Source organism: Melospiza melodia, chromosome 18 (genome assembly GCF_035770615.1).
Source record: "Melospiza melodia melodia isolate bMelMel2 chromosome 18, bMelMel2.pri, whole genome shotgun sequence".
Classification (NCBI taxonomy): Eukaryota; Metazoa; Chordata; class Aves; order Passeriformes; family Passerellidae; genus Melospiza; species Melospiza melodia.
The window spans coordinates 10457469-10478243 of NC_086211.1; the positions used below are offsets into that span (position 1 = coordinate 10457469).

At 38.8% G+C, this 20775-nt stretch overlaps 1 protein-coding gene across 3 annotated transcripts in view; it reads left to right on the plus strand.

Moving 5' to 3' along the window:
• GRIN2A (glutamate ionotropic receptor NMDA type subunit 2A) overlaps positions 1-20775 on the plus strand; it is a 158269-nt gene that overhangs the window by 64853 nt on the left and 72641 nt on the right. For all 3 annotated transcript variants that reach the window (XM_063171090.1, XM_063171091.1, XM_063171088.1), the window contains exon 4: positions 19708-20303. In XM_063171090.1, coding sequence (XP_063027160.1) covers positions 19708-20303 — 596 coding nt within the window. The remainder of the gene's footprint in view (positions 1-19707; positions 20304-20775) is intronic.

Sequence of the window (20775 nt, forward strand, 5' to 3'; positions counted from 1 at the left end):
AATGCTTAAAGTCAGTTTGAAAACTTAATGTTTCTGGTGTCTCTTCTCTCTCTTCCTTTTTTATTTTTTTAACTCTTCTACTCCCCCACAAACTCCTGTGCTTTTTGTATATGCTAGTGATTATTTTTCTATAGAATTTTTATGGTAATCTTGTGAAGGTTGGGTTGCTTGGCAACTACTAATTCTCATTTAGGAGGAGCTTGCATAAAACAATCTTGGGCTTTAAAGTGTTTATAACAATCTTAGAGGAGAGTTGTGTCCAGAAAGAATCCTGCCTTTCAAACCAGGAGGCTTCTGTTCTGGTTAGAAAGGTTCTTCTGTGAGGATTCACGTTAGCACTTTTGACCAAGATAGTTCTTTGCAAAGACAAAGATGCATTTTCAGTGCTCAAAATGATTACAGTTGAATCAAAGGAGTCAGAGAGCACAATACAGGGAGTGCTGCATTTCTGCTCTCTCTCTCTTCAGCCCCGTGGCACAAAGAAAGGATTGGGATTTGGCCCATACAGCCATGGCTCCAGCTTTTGTTCACTCAAAGCTTTGTGACTGCTGCGAAGAGACTGTGCCCTGCCTCTGGCTCAATTCCAACCTTCTGCTGAACCATTCCCCCCTGTGAATGTCTCTTGTGCTGTGTTCCTGAACAAGCAAGAAATGCCATTTCCTGCTTGTTGTAATAGTGAATGGTTTAATATGAATTCAGTCTTGACATCAAAAGAGGATAATTTCAGTTTCCTTGGTGGAGGTTGTAGGTGTTGGTACCCCAGTGGTCTGTCCTTATTTGTGTCCCTCCCTCCCTGCAATTGGTCTGACTTTCACCCAGGGTGGCCATGGTGGGCTGGGATGTTCCCCTCTGTGGTGACACCTGCCCAGCACACCAGTGTTGTTTCCCTCTCTGTACACTGATTAACTGTGGCACCTCATGGTTTCTGTAATTCTCAGCTTGTGCTTCCACAACTTGTAGCTGACTGTCATATTTCAAACTGGTGTGAAAACTCTTTGGGGCAGTGTGAAAACACCTATAATTAATTAATCAAGCATCTAGTGTGTGTTCAGTGGGTAAATGACAACATGTGGCTTTGCTTGGCACTCCCAGGCTTGTCATGGTCTGTGAAGCTGTACTTAGCAGAGGGTGACAGTAAAGAATAAGGGGGGCTTTCCAAAACATCTTACAGATCTGGATTTGCTTATACCCACCCCTCTTCTGAAGTTTCTAAGGGCATCAGGGCTCTGCAGTTGTCATTTGGCACCTTTCAGAAGTGGTGTCTCCCCTCAAAAGCAGGCAGCTGTGGGATTCTCCTGTGATCTGTGGCTGTTTTACCCTTGATCCCCTGGCTGCTGCAGTGTAATCCACGGGCTGCACGAGCTCTGGCAGCTCCTGGTTTGGTTGGCTCTGCTGAAAGTGCACATGGAGCTGATGCTGGATAACTGTGATAGTTCTCTCAGAGCAATACCAACAGCTATTAAACACAGAGCCCTGCTTGGAAGTATGGGATGTGTTAGGAATATACCAATGCCTGGATCCCAAAGGGATTTGGGCTCTGATAACACTTTGTACTTAACTGGACTGGGCATCTACCTGGATATCTTCAAGAATGTGAGCCTTAAGCCCATAGGACATTTTAGTCCTGCAGTCCCTGTGGCCTTGGGAACATTATTCAGCTTTCAGAAGATCTTTTCTGCTGTAGAATGAATTAAACCAAATAATGTTTTATTCTTGTAAGAGACTCTTTTTTTCCCTGAAGGAGAAGGAATTTAAAGCCTTTAGCAATGCTAAGCATTAGAAGAGTTAGAAGTATCAAAGGAGATAGATAAGGATAGATGGTTTCTTTGACAGTTTTGTCTCCCTGCTGTGCCAAGTGACAGCCAACATCTTATTTTAGAGGAAAGCTTTCCATGCTGAAAATGGTGGCACAGAAATTCTTTCCTTTGGCCTCATTCAAATGCAGCTGATCCTGGTGATGCTTCATGCCGATGGCAATTTAAAGTATTGTACATCCTAAGATAAATTTCATTCAAAACCAAGTGGGCCCAATGGGAAAAGTTAGATTCAGTTTTAGAAGAGCACAGCATAAAGAACTCTTAATGAAATTAATTTTCTGGTCTCATCTGGCTGTGTATCTGGAAAAACTGCTAAATTCAGCATTTAGTCGTGGGAGAGTAAATTATTCTAATTTTATTTATTGATTGAAGCAATGCTAGGTTAAACTAATATCACATTAATTCTTGCACTGTTTGCATTAATGTAGTATTTTGTAAAACATAAATAAATATGTAGGTGTCTTCTCAAAATCAGAGAGATCAATTTTTAGACTGTTTTACAGACTTTGCCAGATTAATTAGTGCAGTTATAAAAAATGTTTGCAGAGGCACTTTTCATTAGGACTATCAATGAAGGGTCTAAAGCTATAAAAGGACACTTCCTACATCAACTGTCATTAGGTGTTTTTCACAAAGAGTGCAGTGCATGCAAAGAAGGACTCTGCATGTAAATACATAATCTGTGAATAGGCAGTTTTTGCTACTGGACAATTAGAAAACTCCATGGTTGAGTACCCTGAGACCCTAAGAGAGAAATTGAGGATTTTATGGAACAGCTTTTCCCCCTGTCAAAACCTCTCCAACCTCAATAACTCCTATTTACATCCTGTATAACTGAAAGTCAGGTTTTTCAGTCTGTGATTTAGGTCTGCCAACATGTTTATTTTATAATTAAAAATAATAAACAATGCTGTTGAAGAATGAAATAAAAGCCTGGGGTACAGTTGTCGGAATTGTCGCTGGAGTTGAGCTGAGGCTGCTGCTGCCCTGAGGTGAGGAGCAGGAAGGGGCTGGCTCTGCGGTCTGTCTGTCTGTCTGTCAGTCCTGCTGTGCTCTGGGCTCCCCCTGGGACCTGCTCTGCAGTCCAGGCACTGCCTGGTGCAGCTTGGCCATGTGCATTCTGAATTCAAACACCTGCTTAATGAGCAGCGCTAGGAGTGATACAGGACTCACTCAGCTTTAATTGTGAACCTGTTTTGTCTTTGCCTTGACCATTAGACAGCCTGGCTCATCCAGACGGGCTGGTACAATAAATTCTGAGAGGAGAGAGTCCTCCGTGGATGTGAGACGAGCTCTGCATCTCTGCCTGAGCCACTGTGTAATCACTGCCATCTAATCAGTGCTGCTCTTCTAATCTAAAAATGAAAGTTTCCTGTTTGCTAAAAATTTAGCAATTCCAGTCGGGCATTTTATCTTAACCTACAAGGAACAGATAACAGCTTGTGGCAGTTTTCGGTCAAGCAAAAGCAATCACAAAATTTATTATGGGGTGTGGGGTCTCATTTGAGCTGTTCCTCAGCAAAACCCTCTCCTATGCAATGAGCTTCCCCCAAAAACTCAAATGGCTTTAAACTCTATTCTAATGAGCAGAGGTTTTAAAAAATATGTTAAGCAGCAAAAATTGGAAACATTTCAAAGAGAGGACAGGAAAGGTTTATATGGTAATTTCCCAGGAATCACTTTTCTAAGATGTGATTACTCTGCTTTGCTTTCCTTCAACAGGATAATTACAGACAGACGTGTTGGGATAAACTCCTCTATGTTTAGGAATCATTGAAACACTGTAATGCTATGATTATGGAAAGCCTGTAAATTAGCTATGAGCACTACAGAAATAATCAGTGTGGCTCAGCACACATGGGGTTCAACACCCACAAAAGAGGCTTTTCTTGCTGAAAATATTTTTGTTTGTTTCAAATGCACTGTGGGTCACTTGGGAGCTATGTCTTTCTTCCACTTCTAATTAAGACAACTAATTTAAAACAGGAGGAATTTAATTTTCTCTTAATTATTTGTGAAAAGCCCAAAAGTGATTTCTGTCACAGCCTTTTAATGACAGAAGAAAATGCCTTCCACAAAACATCAGGCTCTTCATCCAGGGAAGCATTATGCCAGCAGATTTTTTAAAGGAGTACTTCACAGATCTGGAAATTAGAGATTCACCTTTTTTAAAGTGAAAAGAAAGAGGTTTGCACCCTTTTTGCTCCAAGGAAATGGATACTTGCTTTCTTTTAGCAAAAATGCATGTTTTCTATTCCTGGGTATCAAACAGCTGAGCACACAGGTACTGCAAGGCTTTAAATATAAATTTGGAATGTCAGAATTTTCTAATCTGAGATTTGTCTTTTATGGAAAAGAGAGCATGCCAGATCTGCATAGATGAAGAGAAAGTGTTAAGTTTTGTGGGTTTTGGCTTTTTGTTTACGACTTTGCAAGGTTGGTAAAACACTGAAAAAAAGAAGGAAGAATACATGCAATTTCATTTCATAAATGAACCATCATATGCTTTTTGCTATTCAAGGAACCCTGGAATGTGTTTGGGTTATGTTTGGAAGTTATGACCATATGCCAGTTCAGGTATAATCCTCTCTCACCACCTCCTAGAGACAGTACCTAGGTTTTGGTATCAATTTTTCCTGAGCCAGGTGTGAGTAGTTGAACACCTCTGAGACTGTTAATGGTGATGAATGTGATACAGTGATCATAAGAAAAAGACCTGTGTGTTTTGGAGAAACATACTCCTAGCATGCTAATGACTCTACTGGGATCCTTTGTAGATCTAGAAATGAACAATTTGTTTAGGTTAAAAAGTTATGGGAAAAGCTTCTGTAGTTTGTCACAGATGGCAAATTGGGTATTTACTTTTCTTACATTATAAGTGCAGGTTTTACAGCCATGGATGCTGACCAGCTGTAGAATCATTTGAGATTTTTGGATCAGGCCTTTCCTGTTTTGAGATTTTGGTTCTGAAAAACTGCTTGAAATATCATTCTGGAAATTGACAAAGTCTAAAGGGAAGAACATCCCTGCAATCTCTGTATGCTTTATCTGCATGATGTGTTATGAAATTTGCTACTCCTTTCTGTAGTATTTCATCAGTCTGCCTGTGTGCAAGTGTAGTAGAGCTAAGTTAAATTTCTCTGGGTACACAGAGTATTACTGACATGAAAGACAAGCATGAAAGCGCTGTGGAAGAATTGTAGCCTGAAGGAAATTTCAGCCAGTCCACTTTCATTAACTTTAAATGGCCTTGGCAAGTCTGAGGTGTAATCCAGAGAGAAACTTGGAAGGCAGGAGCACTGCAGAAAGGGAACTGGGATGTGAAGAGGAATTGTGAACCGGGTTGGAGAGGGAATACACACAGAGCTCAGCACCTGACCTGGATTCTGAACAAAACAAGCAACAAAATGCTTTATCCCTGCTTACCTTCAATGCAAGTCTTCAAAACTTTCATCCAGATTTGATGCTGTTCCAGTGCTTAATTTGGCTGATGGGTAAATTATAGGCAATGTTCTTCTGGTTGTGATGAACTAGAAACCACTGTTTGAATCCTTCTTTATGGAGAGGCCATACTTTTCCATGTATGCTAATTTCTGCTATAGCCCCAAGCATCTGTATATTACTTTAATTATGTTACGTTTATTTATACCTAATTCTGTGCTTTGTGTTGAATTTTGCTCATGAATAGTTTATAAAATCTGTTCTTTCTCTGGGATTTAGGTGAGGTTGTAAGAAATAACAATTTTTCATAGGAAACACAAATGGGATGTTGTCACTGATCACCACAAGCTGTTTGAAATTTACATAGAGAGCAGGAACGTGTTAGTGTGTCTTGTTTCTATGGAGTGACTGTATAATAACAAATTTAACTCCTTAATGAGATTGGTTGGGCAAAAAAATTACAAGGAAAATGTGCTTCTTAATCTTCTGGAGAGGGATGAAACTGCAGAAGTCCTCTGGTGTAAATAATACTACACATACAGTGTAAAATTTAGTATGTACAACATAGTTGATTTTACAAGCTTGAATTTTTTATCAGATGTTAATAGAATTTACAATTTTTTAATCTTTAATTTTTATTGCACAATCAGATTGTGTTATCAATTGAGACACTAAGATAATTTAAGTCAATTTATGTCCTGTATTTTAGTTGTATCCTGTATTATGGGCATCAATTGCAACACATCATCATCCATATGTACTAAAAAAAACTCTTCTAGTAAAAAAACCACTTTTAGACCAGACTTATCACTTGAAAGAGATTAGAAACCATTTCTGTATGGATGTGTTTTGAGACATTTCATGAGGTGGGGCACTGTGACATGATTCGTGCTAAACTATTCCATCTATTGTTGGGGATAAGTAAATCTTCCAGGAGGAAAGATTTACAAGGATATACATTATTCTGTCTCACTCTAAGGCTTACTCCTTATTACAAAGGGAACCTGTTATATCTTGGAAACTGAGAGCTGTTGAAATGTAGCTTTTGTGAAAATCCCATTTTATGATGCAGTCATTTTACAAATGCAGTCTGAAATGACAGACATTAGTGCTGGCTAAGCTACATTATGGAGAGTAATGGACAATTATTGCTGTAATTGAGTGAGTTAAACTTTTATTGGCTCTCACTAATTTTATTTTAAATCATGTTATTCTTAGTATTTGTTTATTAATAAGGGTGATTAACTTGAAGAAATGGGCTTTGTAAATGGCATTCCTTAACTGCTTGTGATTTGTGTCCGGTCACCTGTCACATTGCATTACTTCTGTTCTAAGCTTTTCTATATTTTCTGAAAAAGAGCATGAATTCAAATGACAGGACTTCCTGTTTGTGTTTTCAAATGAAAGTGTTTCATTTAGAATTGGATAAAAAATTTCATGTTTAATACTTTTATTGAGAACCAGTGGTTGTCCATATTTTTACTGGTAATAATCCACTAACAGTGAAAGGAAGTATTTTCTGATACCCATGAGGGAGTTAATTGTTTTGCACTCTTCATCTATTTCCAACATGCTGAATGTTTGTCTGGCTCTGTGCCAGCCCTGGACAGCAGAACTGGGATAAGATGTGGTGGAAATAGCTGAGCTGTCACCAGAAATGGCTTTTAGAGGCAGTGCTCCAGATGAAATTCTAACTTGTGGGACACCTGGTAGGGGTCAGAGCTCACCTGACTCCTCCTGTCTTGTGGTGCTTTCCAACTTCTGCCCTTCTTCTCCAGGCCTATAAAGGGGAACTGTTCCCTTCCAGTGTGTGGAATTTTGCTCCTCTCCTCCACTCTGGTTATCCAAGATCCTTCGAGTGGCCCAGGGATTCTGAATTCCTTGCCAGTGACTTTGCAGTCTGTGCCAGGCAAGCTGAGCACAGAAGATCCCTGCTGTGGGGTGTTGGCCCACTCCCTGCAGCACGTGTTTGGTGACACAAACATGGTCATTTGTTCTGGCTGTGCTTTTTGGAGACACTTTTGTCCTGAGTACCCTGCTCCTGACCTGATCAAACCAATTCGTCCCCCAGGAGGAGGCAGGAGCAGCAGGGAGCTTTCTCTACATAAGCATGTTTTTGCTCCTCTTTTTGGGGTTTCTAATGGACTGACAGACTGTGGACATGCACAACAGCTGTCTGTCCATCAGGAGGAATGCCAGGTCCCATGGAGTCAGCCAGGTATCCATCTCCTCAAGAGCTTCACCTGGGTAAGCAATTCCACTTTCTGTGGAATGGAGCCTGTCGAGCAGTATAGCAAAGATTTTACATCTCAGTTTTCTTTCCCAGTTTTCAATATATACTGTGCAGAAAAGCTGTCTTATTTGAAAAATCAGCACTTCTCTCCCTAATATGAGTTGGATCTGAACACAGAACAATCCCTGCTTGCTCCAGAAGATTGTCTTCCTTGCAGAAAAAGTGGAGACTTGGGACAGCTTAATTATTTGGGTGTTTTAAATTATCTGTTAATGATCATGAAGTGTTATCTAACAAACTTGAAGTCACATTGCTTGTATACAGAGAATTATGAGTCACTGAGAGGAAGGTCAGAACTGCCTAGTGAGAGCTGTGCACTGACTTTCCCTGTTCTTCCACATTTCACCTATATTTCAGAAGCTCTTGTGGAATATATATATAAATTATGTATATATCTGTTGCACTATATTGCAAGGAATCAGATCATAACTTTTATCTTTTCCTTTCTGATGTTACATCACAGTAAGTCGTTGTGAAGATCAATCCTAAATTACTTAATGACATGTTTAATAACAGTGAAATAATACACCTGCTGTGAAGATCAGGTATCAGATGGAAATGGCTGGGATGCTGCTCAGTCAGTATTTTCAGACTGGATTTTGGGGACCATAGGTTATTTCTAAAGGACTTGCAAAAGAAAAGCAGTCTTTGTACTTTGTAAACTTAACTTTGCTGTTCCAGAGTATGGCCCTGGGGACACAGAGACAAATGGAGATGAACAGTTTAAGGGAAAGCACATTCCCTTGTGCCCTTACACTGAATTCTGATCTGCAACTGCAACTTCCTTAACAAGCTTTGTTACATAAGGTCCCCAAAATGTAACAATACTCATCTTTTATGTGCGGAACCGAAAGCTTTTAACAACTTGTAAGAACAGGTGTTTTGTTTGTTAGTCATCCCACACAAAAGGTTTTTTTTCAAAGGAACCCAAAGGATTGGCATCTAAATTCTTTTTGTTCTGTTAATGAAAATGATCAAGAACTCCCACTTTGTGTTTGTAGAGAAACTATTTCAGTTAACTGAGCATGAAACTCTTTTCTGAGGACACACAGAGTAGCAAAAATATAACAGGAATGGATGAACCCTCATATTTGTGCAGATGCTCCCTTCTGCTTAAGCAAACCCACCCCTGAAAACTTATGAACATGCTAAGCTCCCATTGAACTTAGATGTGATGGCATTTGCAATTTAATTGCACAATGGATACTTGAAAAAAATCTGTTCTTGCATATACCAAGATTAGCTATAAGTCTTTTTTGTTTGTTTGTTTCATGCCTAGGTTAGAAAAGCTCAAAAGTATAATTTCATATTTTCACTGAAATCCATGGAAGTAATTTATTTTTTTGGTGTTGTACCAGAAAAGTGCTGCATGCTTTGTGTTGTTAAATGCACCTAATAAAAATTTCTGGGCTTAAAACCATCAACCCATATAATAAGTTTTGTTACGTATTTGTGTTCAGTACAAGAATTATGATGTTTCTTTCTTCAAAGATGTTGTGCAGGTTCAGAAAGATGTCTTCAGTCCTCTTCACATTGTACAAGCATGTTTTTTTAATAGCTGGAAATGAGATACTCAGTTTGCTGTAGCACTGCAGCATTTACATTGTGTGATATGACTGTTAAATCTATAATAATTTCTAGAAAGAATTACTATGCTTTGTAAGGAGATGATAAATCGTATTTTGAACATTTCCCTTCTTGATGTTATGTTTTCCCTCTGATATTAACTGTAAATCAGAGCCATGCTTAAAGATGTTTTGCCTCTGCATAACTAAGGAAAAGTTAACAAGCTAAGCTATTTCACAGAAGAAGTAGTTTTACTGCCCATGGAAAGTCTCAGTAATTTGAATATATGTTGGTAAAGCTCTTCTGCCTGGAGTATTATTTGCTTATGGGAATAATGCTTGGGAAATCTCTTGATGTGTGATATTCTTGCAACTAAATAAGTTGGCGCATCCTTAAACAGAATGCCAAAAAGAAAATGTAGATTTAATCAAATGTGTGGAACAGTGTGGGTAGTCAGAAAAGTAGGTGCATTGGAGTTTTTTGTCTGCACATTTCTGTTACATTACCTCACCCTCCATCACAGAATGCAGTCAGTGCTTATGTCCTTATCTGGATTGGGATGGGGGAAACTGTTGGATCTGCCTGCGGCTGAACTCCACAGCCTTCCTGAGTTCCTTCTGCTGTGGATGCAGCAGCTCTGAGCACTGGAGCCCTTGCCACTGCTTTAGCACAAATGTGATTTGTTTTGTGATTGTTCAAAGGCTCTGCAGTGAGTGCCAGTGAAATACTGTTCATTGTTGGTGTATTTTGTGCTGCCTTCTTATCAGTAGGATTAATTCTAGGATGAGCAGTTAGTCACCCTCTCCTCTTCAGCTAGGGTGATATGTAAGTATGGATTTAGATCACATATCAGGAATTTTGTAACTGAACATGCTTCTGACCTGCTGCTCTTAAATGTACAGTGGAAAAGGAAATTAATTTCTAGATTGATAGGCTGATCCCTCAGTCTGAGAAAGGCTGTAATATCTATTAGCATAACCCAAGAGCAGCTGCAGTTTTGCCCAGAGGTTGGAGATGGTGCCTGAAGAGGAGAATAGAAAGGATAAGCATAAATGGAACTTCCCTGGAGTACAGTCCCCTCTTCAGATGTGCTGATTGTACCTCAGAGCAGAGGAGCATTCTGAGCATTGTGAAACTCTTCCTCCAAGAGGAATTTAATGTGCTTGGGGTGAGTTGCAGGGGTTTTGTCACTTTGCTTTCCTAAGGCAAGTGAGTCAGGTTTGCTCCTCTTCTTGTTTAGCACTCAGACTACCTGGGGAACCAAAATGCCTGTCTTCTTGATGAGATCAAGACTCTTCAATCTCTTATCTTCCTCTGATACTTAAATTTATCCTACAAATCTCTGTTGCCATGGAAAGCTGCTTGGAATGGCTCCCTTGAACTCTGCTCAGCCTTCCTCTTAAAAAATTCCCTTCCCATCTGTCTGCCTGCCCTCCCCAGCTTGTCTCTGGCTGTTGGGTTTGTCTCTTTGGTCCAAGCAGGTTCACAGAGCTGCTGCTCCAAGATTTCTGGCTCATCAAGGAAAAGCACAGTTATAAGCACACAGCAGAAAATTAAATTGGCTTTTTTTATTTCTTTTATTCCCTTAATGTTCTATACTCACCATTTGGTGAAAGGGGGTGGAGGAGGAGGTTGTTTGTTACCTTCGTTTTTACTTGCTAAGTGGAGATGTATGGAAATGACTTAGTTAATGGTTTTCTGGCTTCTCATCCTCAACACAAGTGAGAAGTGTTTTAGCATTCAGTTGAGGCCAAATGTTTTCAGATAAGGAGATGATATCTTAAGGCATTTTTATTTATATTCAATTATGCTTATCTTTCTATATAGTGTATGACATTTATGCTCACGTGCAATACATACTATAAGCAAACAGCCTGTTTTGCTTAATTCAGCTGCTATTAAATCCTAAATTGCTACTGATTTTGGATTTAATGCTGAATTCTTGGCCATAGTTCTGTTTACAGGATTAATGAGATTGGATAGTGTTATTTTAAAAGCTCCTAATGGCAAAAGCTGTAAATTTTTGTAACTTTTGTCGATGTGTGAACTGTAAGTGGTTTGATATTGCAGGATTTTCCTGTGCAATACTTGTGCTAGAAAAGAGATATGAACAGAAAATTAAACTTATCCTCAACCCTAAATCTTTGTTCTAAGCAACTTTTCATATAGGTTGGGGTATACAATATGTATGCAAATGACATTTTAAAAGTCATATAATTATGCAAAGTGCTTAGGGGTCTTGCATACTAAATACCTGGAATGAAAATTTGTTCCTGGGTGGAATTATTGCATAGCATTGATTCTTGAAAGTTTCCATAAGCTGTTCAGACAACTTACACTTTTTGATTGCACAGCAATTGTAATATAAACACATCAAATTTTACTTAGCTAAAATATTACCACTACATATTTTAATTTAGCAGATACTCAAGAAGATGTCAAGTAAATTGGATTCTAGCATATTCTGTGAATGGCTCACAGTAACTTGTGTGCAGGTTTAAACCTATGGCTGTGGTAGAGTGAAGTCAATATGGGTAACTGATCCTGGAGAGAAAATGAATTAGGTTGGTGCTGTAAAAAGCTGCTGATCAGACAAAATGTGACCACTGTGCTTTTTAAAAACTTATGGTATAATCCTTTGGGGCAGTAAGGTAAGTAAGTCTTAACTATTACAATAAAATTTTATTTACTGAAAATCTAAAAAATATGAATTGGCAAGCTTCAATTCTTATTTAAAGAGGAAGATAAAGCACTATTTTTAATTTTCTTTCTTTTTGGAGTTGCTTGAAAACTTTAGAATCTTCCTTTGTGTCACAGATCCATCTGACTTACCAAAACCTGGCTATCTGGGATTCATTTTGGAACTGGTTAAACCCCATGTACAGGGCTTATTTCAGGAATCAAAGCCATTATCAGCAGGATTGTTTTCAAGATTAGTAATTAGACCTAGCTGTCTGCTCCAAGAAATAATATAACACACTGTAACCTAAATGGTTTGCTTTTATATTCATTTAAGTTCCCCCAAATGCCCATGAATCAAGAGCAGCTCACTTGTGATGGCCTTATGGGAGCAGATGTGGTTCAAAGTGAATGAACTAATTGATTTGATAGATAATTCTCCACAGTCAGAGTGCAGCTGGAGGAAGGTGAGGTATTCCCCATGGCCCAGTGTTTGTTTTGGCACTAAAAAGCAGAGTGATATGAAACAAAGGGAACATTGGTAAATAAAGCCCCAGTGGAATATGAGATGTAGTGGGGATGGACAGTTTATATACAATGATTCTTATTTGTTTCCCAGACATCTATCCAGCTTATTTGATTGGTATCCTTCATATATCCTATATCTTTATGGTATTTTATTTCAAGAGATGGATTGTGTGAGTTATAAGGAGGTACCAGTACTAGGAGAGGAAGGTTACCTTGACTTTTCCTTTCTCAAAGTGCCTGTGTGGATCCCTGCTGGATTTCCTGAGCCTTGGCCTTTCACTGGGTTAATTCACAAGCTCTCTGATGCTCTCTTAATGCTTTTTATTTCTGATACCTGGTGAATAGCCTTCTATAAGGTTGAAAAATGGTTTTTGTTTCTGAAAATGCACCGAGGCTTTCTACCTTCCAACAAGTGCATTTTGATAGTTTTGCAGTAAAATCATGGTTTGGGGTTACGTTGAATCATTTATTTCTTTTTCTCAGCCAATTAGGTGACCTGTACAGAACAAGTCACCCTCACTGTGTTCTGAACTTTCTCATGGGGAGAGCTGGAACAGGACCCCATTTTTTTCCCCTAATGCTGTCACCAAAACTTTGTTTTGGTGTTTCAGATGTGAGTTGTTGGCAGATGAATGTTCCCACACAGCAGAAAGCCAGTTACCTTCACCAGTATTAACTGGAGTAACTTCACAGCAATTGCTTTTCCTGTCTTTGGAAAGTCTTTAATTTTCCTGATTACTCTCCCCTCATTCATGACAACTGCCTGAAGAGGTTTCACTGAAAGGACAGACTCAAGAGCTCTCCATGTGAACTCAGGTGTTCCTGAGGTGAAAGATGTGCTCCATGGCTCATTTAAAGTAATTTTCCTATGGAAAATGAAGCCTTCTTGGGCTCTTCAATAAGCTATTTACTTACATCAGTTTAGTGATGACTAATTGCATGAATAAAGCAGGACACTGCTTATACAAGCCATGAAAAAATCTAAATTTAAAAAATGGCAAAGCATTTATCTGCAGTCATGGCAAGGGACATAAGGGAAATGATACTCAGCTATAATCCATCCTCCTTGCTACACAATATATTAGGTCAAACACATTTTTCAATATTTATTTTCTGGGTGAAATTCTGACAGGAAACAAAACTTGTATGCACATCCCATAAAGGTGAAGTACTTTAGGATAATGCTGATTACACTGATGTACAGAACTACATGACCCAGTGTGGGTTAAAGAGTCAATGATTTATATTCAAGAAATATTTGAACGTACAAAACAAATAGATTCTTTTTGAAAACACTTTTTATTCTCCCTTTATTCTTTGAGGCATCAGTACTCTACTTCTTACATTTGGATTCTTTTTGGCCCCAAAAGCTGCAGAATAGCTGTTACTTATCCAAATAGCAAAGCAGCTCCATATTGCTATTTTGTAAACCCACAATTTTGCCCTTCCTTATTGAAATATTAATGGTAAACATGGTAATGCAAAGCATTTCTGTAACTGTGGAAATGAAAGTCTAGCTAGAAAGAAGGCATCTTGTAAGTAAACTTTGCATCAAATGAGCACCCCAAAATCCCTGCTGATTCATGTGGACATTCTCAGGATTTTATTGCCTGGTCACAGTCTTGTTGGCTCATTTTCTTGTTGGCTCATTTCTTGTTGGCTCATTTCAGCCTTTGAAAACATTTTTCACCTGTCTGTCCTGGTTGATCAGGAGCTCACACTGAGCCACCCCAATTTCCAGAGTTTGAACAATCTGTGAAAGAAAACCCAGATGGTGAGTGAGCTCCAGCCCAGGAATGGCTCATGAGCTCTGTGCAAAACTAGTCATCTTCCATAATTAGGTTATTTCACTGTAATCACATATTGAGTTACTTTCATTAGACATGACAATCTATTTTTTGAAAATGTAAAGGATCAAACCCAGGTGACTCTGCAATGATTGGTATAAACCCTGTTCTCATTACTTTCTCTTTGTTTATTTGCTATTCTGGTACCCAAAAAGAAAAAAAGCTACAAACTTCAGCTCTTTTAACAGGCCTAGGTAAGCCAAATGGGTGGTATAACATTAAATGGATATAATAAAAAGGAAAAAAACCCACAGAACCTGTTATCTAGCAAAATTCTTAGGATGAAGCCATGACCTAAAAATACAGAAGTCTTTGCAAAATGAATTTCTGCAGACTCCCTCTGGAAATGGGAAAGAACATGCTTGATTAGGCCAGTGCTAACCTTTTGAAATCATGTTTCTCTGATATTTATTCCATGAAATAATAAAAGGGGACATGTCAGATATTAGAAACCCATAATGCACTCCCTTGCTTTCTACTGCCCTTCTCTAATTCAGTGTTCCTCTCCTAGAGCAAACTTTTAAAATAAAAAGTAAGGCTTCAGTTTGTCCTTTTAGTTGACCTTTATACATTTAGTAGCTGTGCATTTGCAGCAGTTAAATTACAGAGTAAGAAGATTTCCACCCTTTTTCTGGCTCTGGTTTCACCATGTGTGAGGCCAGAGAGGTGGCAGGTCCTTGGGAAGCAAGGATTTTCTGCTTTTTGTAAGAATGAGTAAATTACTTCCACCCTCACATCTTGCTACGCTTTGTATGGAAGTACAAATTTTTGTATAACCTCCTTCAAATTGCTCCCATGGTGATAATGGAGGAGTTTTCTCCCTGGGCACCTCAGTGAGCTGTTTGTGTTGGGAATTGCCTGCTCTCTCTCTTAATGAATAGAGGCGGAATTTAATAACTTAAGGATTCAAAAATATGCAGGGTGTCTTGGAGGAAAGGTTTTCCTTTCAGCTCTTCCACTTCAGTGCTTGCATTTACTTGCAAGTTTGGCATGGGTCTGTGCCCCTCCACAAAGGAAAACCCTGTGGCTGGGGCCTGGAGATTCATGGCAGAGAAATGCAATTCACTTCATGTTTACCAGGGAATCAAGGCACCACTTCAAGTAGTCCAAAAAAATGGTACCAAGTTAACACCTTGCAAAATGCATGTTTTTACCTACATCTGAGATCAGCACAAATAATTTTATCCAGTGTATTTTTGATGCGATGCTAAATTATTCAGCTGAATTCATGACTAACCTCTGGCTTTCATTTTTGCCAGTCTTTATAAAAATGAAAAATAACTATCATATTTCATTAAACAGGGAACAGCTTGCACTGTGTATGGGACCTGGCACCACATGCTGTAAATCTTTATGAAAATGGGTTGTCTGATTTACAGTGGTGCATAATCAGAGAAAAATTATTTTTGCTGATCTCTGTGAAAGAGAGTAAGAATGAAGCAATTAAGATAACGTTAAAGTCCTACTTGTAGTCCTGTCATGATAATCTTGCTGCTATTTGAATAAAATCATCCTCTGGATTGCTTTTTAGACTCTCTTTCATATTGGTTTTTCCCTTCCTGTCATAATATTGTCTTACCAGTGAAGTGATTGTCCCTTGCTATGTCTGCAGAGAGGAAAATTGATTTGCTCCCATGTTGACCCCAGTTTTGTTCTGGTTTAGAGTTTAATTTTCATTTAACAAAAGCTACACTAGTTTAGATAACAAGTATTTCTTTCCTCAGCTGACCAACTCCTGCAGCCTTTTCCCTGCAGGCACAAAGCAGCACCAGGGCTTCCCTCAGCTGGGAGTGACCCCGCTGGGCTCGGGGAAAAGCCAGAGCTGGGAAGCTGAGATTTTGTGACAATGGCTGAGGAGGAGATTTCCAGAGAAATATTCCTGTAATTTGCTGAAATTGGGAAGTGAAATGTGCATTTCTGACAACAGTGACAGATTTATGGACTGGGTACACTAATTAAAATCAACTTACTCTAAGATATGAATGTGCAAATGACAGCAGCAGGAGAGCTGGGCTGCTCTGTGCCCGAGCGTGGGAACGTTGAGGTGCCCTCTCCTGCAACCACAGAACCTTGTCACATACAAAATTCAGGAATAACATTCTGCAAGAAGCAAACTGAAGGATTACTTCCTTCTGCTGTGAAACATATGGGGAGATGTTTTGCTGTAAACTGCACGCTCATGTGCAAGACAGAAAGAAGCAAAATGTTTTCATTTGCTCTTTATCTTCTCACTGCTGTTGCTTGTTCACATGGATGTGGTGGAATCTAGCTAAGAAGTTGGAAGAGAAAAATACTTCCAACTAAATCTTTACTCATACTAAATGTAGCATCTTGGGATTGTCACGCTTTGAGATTTATCTGAGAAATTCCTCTGTAAAAATTTTCTTGCCCTGGATAAATTGTACTACTTCCTTGCAACCTCCACCAGTAATCTCAATAGTTGGAGGCATTGAGGAATGAAAGAAAAATATTTCTAGTGTGCATTCAAAGCACCTCTGATATTACATCTGTATTCCTGCTTCAGCAATGATTTAGATGGATGTCTCAACACATGACAAGATGACAGTTAAATGAAAATAACGCAATAATTTTGTTTTTTGCAAACATCACTCTAGTTTGCATTTGAATGTAGAAAATTGGAACTTAGTATTTTATTACACATATGGAATTTAAGTCTGTATAAAGCAGAGGAATAATGATGCTTTTTGAAAAGAATGTGAAGCTTAAAACTCCCCAAAATGAAAGGCTCTGTAGATGTTTAAGAATACAATAGTTGAATCTGATACAGTTTTATTTATTTGCTATTTCTTCACTAAACTTCACCCTTCCCCCCTATTTAATGGATATGTCCTTGAATATTCTCCTTATAGTCATTTAAGTATCTGCTGAAGTTTCTAAGGCTGCAATTTCCTTGTAATCTTCCATCTGTTTCAAATGCGTTGTAAATACTGTCAGGTCTTCAGCTCCATAAAAGCATCCAGTGAAGTCAGTGCAGTTACATGGAATTTCTTCAGATGAGAATCTCACTTGTGATGTTTGTTTCTCCATTTTTCCTAACCCCAAACTTCTTTCCACTGTATAATTACAGGTTTTTTTAGCATTTTAATCACAAATTGATAATGGTTGCCTGATGTTGACTAGACTTTGCATTCACAATTGCAGGAAATGGGTTCTTGTAATATGGGTGTAACCTTTACAAAAATGCCTGAAACTCCTTTCATAAACTTTTTCTAACATAATATTTACAAAAGGAAAGGATTTACTTTTATGACTTCTCTTTGGTTGTCAGCCTGCTGCAATGGTGACATGGAGCATTGTGCTCAAGACTGTTCTTAATTGCCAGGGAAGATGCCAAGGACTGCTCTAGGTTAAAAATATGTATTTACTAGTTAGAAAGGTCACACTAGCAAATGTCCATGTGATTTTTTTTTCTTGCCCTCAATTGTTGGGGGCAATGCCCTCATTGGAGAAGTTCCTTGTGATGCACAAAGGACCAAAGTGTATCTATTGTTTGAAAGAATTATTCCATTGTTATAAAACACATACAGAAATGAGAAGAGTGAAAGGATATGATGGATACAATCTACTTAATCTACTGTAAATGGTTTTACTTTTTACTGTAATTTAGCACAATCATAAATGGAAACCAAGATAAGAGTTGGAGAAGAAAACTGAAGTGATTGGCTTTGAATTGCAATATTTTTTATGATCAGTTAGGAACTGCACCAAAGTTGGATTCAGGGCACTGTCTGTAGACATGTACTTTACTTTGTAGTAGTAAATCAGTAATTAAATCATTAAATATTGACTCTGAGCAGCTTTTTTGTGTGCTGGGTTCCTTAAGCTGTGAGTCCCCACATGAAAATCTTTACTGGTTTTTACGTATCTAGTCCAAGTCACCAGGAAATAGCTCCTTGTAGAAATCAGCAACCAAATATTCCTCATTCAATTCTTCTCCAAAACATATTTTATAACATTTGTAATTAACCCAAAACATTTCAAATCTGTCTCTGGCATTCAGAATGTCATGAGGTACCAAAGGAGCCATGGCAGATGATTTCATTACCACCAGCAGTGTGATTTTATACCTTCAGTATCAGTCTTCAGGTCTGACACAAGTTGTAAGACTTTTATTGCTGTCAAACTATGTAAAATCCTGGTGCCAGCTTCTTAACACTTGGAAAGTAATAACACTCTTCATCTATTTGAAAAAGTACAGACTGTTTTCTTGGAATAGATTTGCAGAGCTGAGCTATCATTCTCACTAATATTTGTATGTTTAACACCACCCTGCCATGAAATCAATGAATCTGTTTCTGTTCCCTGCAAGTGTAAAAGAGGATAGCAGTTTGTGACCATGATCATAAAACTCTTTAATTTAAAAACATCATATGTGTCTTCCTTCAGAATCCTGCATAAGAAATCTTGAATGATTCATTTCTTATTTTTAAATCATAAGCTTTTGTTTCACCAAGAGTTCATGCTTTCTGTGTCTGAAAATGATGCAAATAAGTTTCCTCTACTGGTCAAGAATAAATACTGAAGTAAATATAAAATATAAAGAAAAATAAAGATTATATTGCTTCCCATGTATAGTTTAGGCACTCTAATTATTGTACATAAATGCAGAATGTAAAATTAAAAAAATAAATTTAGATCTTTCAGCAGCTTAGTAAAAATATACCACTGAAAGGGTTTGGAAATTTAGTGCCAGCAAAATGAATTGTGCTGCCTATTTCTGATGATGTTAAAATAAGCAGCACCTGCCCTTGTACTGTATAAAATGTTATGAATTCTGTAAATCATAAGACAAATATTAGAAACAAATCTGTGTTGGGCAACATTACAGAGCAATTGCAGACGGTGAGGCCATTGTTTGAAGTTATTTCCATCTAATGAGGACGCTGACAGATTGCTGGTTGTCCTTGGAGTCCCATCCCCTTAATTCTCCATCAGGCATCAATGGGCCGTGTGCTCTGAACGGAGCAGGACCAGCACTGAACTCAGTCCCTGGGGATGGAAAATCTCCTCCTGCAGAGTCTGAAAGCTTGCACCAAGCCTAGTGAACCTTGGAGATGAATTCCCCCTCAGACGTTATGTCTGGAAGTACAGAGCTCCTCCAGCATGTGCACTACAGTTTATTTCTGTTGTAATTACAAATTGCTGTGAGTTTGTTGGGTTGCATTGATGTGTTTACAGGAATGTTAAACTTCCTGCTGGAGAGTTGTTTAACTGTGGGTGGCTGTCCCCAGGGAGCTGCCTCAGTAGATACTGATTTGAGTTTTCTGCAAGTGATCCAGCACTTGGAAATTTCTCATGTAAATATCAGTTTGTTCTTTTTGGCAAATATTTTGATTAGCTGTAAGTACCTATGGTCAGTGTTGCTACTGATGGTCTGAAAATGATAAACCACAGGAAGTTCCTGGAATGCAATGGAAGTTTGGCAGCTCCGGTAGAACAGAAAGCAGAATTAGAGATTCTGTTCCCTTTGGAGCTGTACCAAGTTGCTAATCTTTTGCTGTGTTTGGTATTTTAGGATGTCATGTCCACGTTCTTCCAGTTTGGGGCTTCCATCCAGCAAGAAGCCATTATCATGCTGAAGATCATGCAGGATTATGACTGGCACGTGTTCTCTCTGGTGACCACCACTTTCCCTGGATATCGAGATTTCATCAATGTCATTAAGACCACTGTGGAAAACAGCTTTGTGGGCTGGGACATGCAGAACGTCATCATACTCGATACTGCCTTTGGAGATGATGCCAAGACCCAAATCCAGCTGAAGAAAATCCATTCATCTGTCATCCTGCTGTATTGTTCCAAGGATGAAGCTGTCTACATCCTGGATGAGGCTCGCTCCCTGGGCCTCACTGGCTACGATTTCTTTTGGATAGTTCCCAGCCTGGTTAGCGGTAACACAGAAATCACTCCCAAGGAGTTTCCTTCAGGACTCATTTCAGCAGCTTATGATGAGTGGGACTACAGTTTAGAAGCTCGGGTCCGGGATGGCCTGGGGGTCATTGCCACTGCTGCCTCAGCCATGCTGGACAAGTACTCCTTCCTTCCTGAAGCACGGACCAGCTGCTACGGACAGCTGGAGAAAAACGACCGGCCCTCTCAAACCTTGCACAAGTAAGGATGATTGCTTTGGGCCATTTTAGCCTCTGCAGCCTTGATAGTTTTCTCTTTTATTGCCATTGTATGTTTCTTGAAGGGGAATATTGGTTTTTGCTAATCCCATTGAGCCCTTTTTCAGCACGGGTTTTCAGATGTTGCAGGAGAATGTCCAAAAGGACTTGCTGCACTGATAGATTGTGCTGGTGTTCACAGGGGTCCCAGGATGAGGATGATTGATCAATATATTGTTGACCTATATTATATTAAAAGAAAATGGTATATTAAAACTATACTAAAAGAGTAGAAGAAAGGATTTCATCAAAAGGCTTGCAAGGAATAGAAAGGAATGAAATGATAATAAAATCTTGTGACTGACCAGAGAGAGCCGGACTGTGATTGGCCATTAGTTAAAAACAACCACATGAGACCAATCACAGATGCACCTGCTGCATTCCACAGCAGCAGATAACCATTGTTTACATTTAGT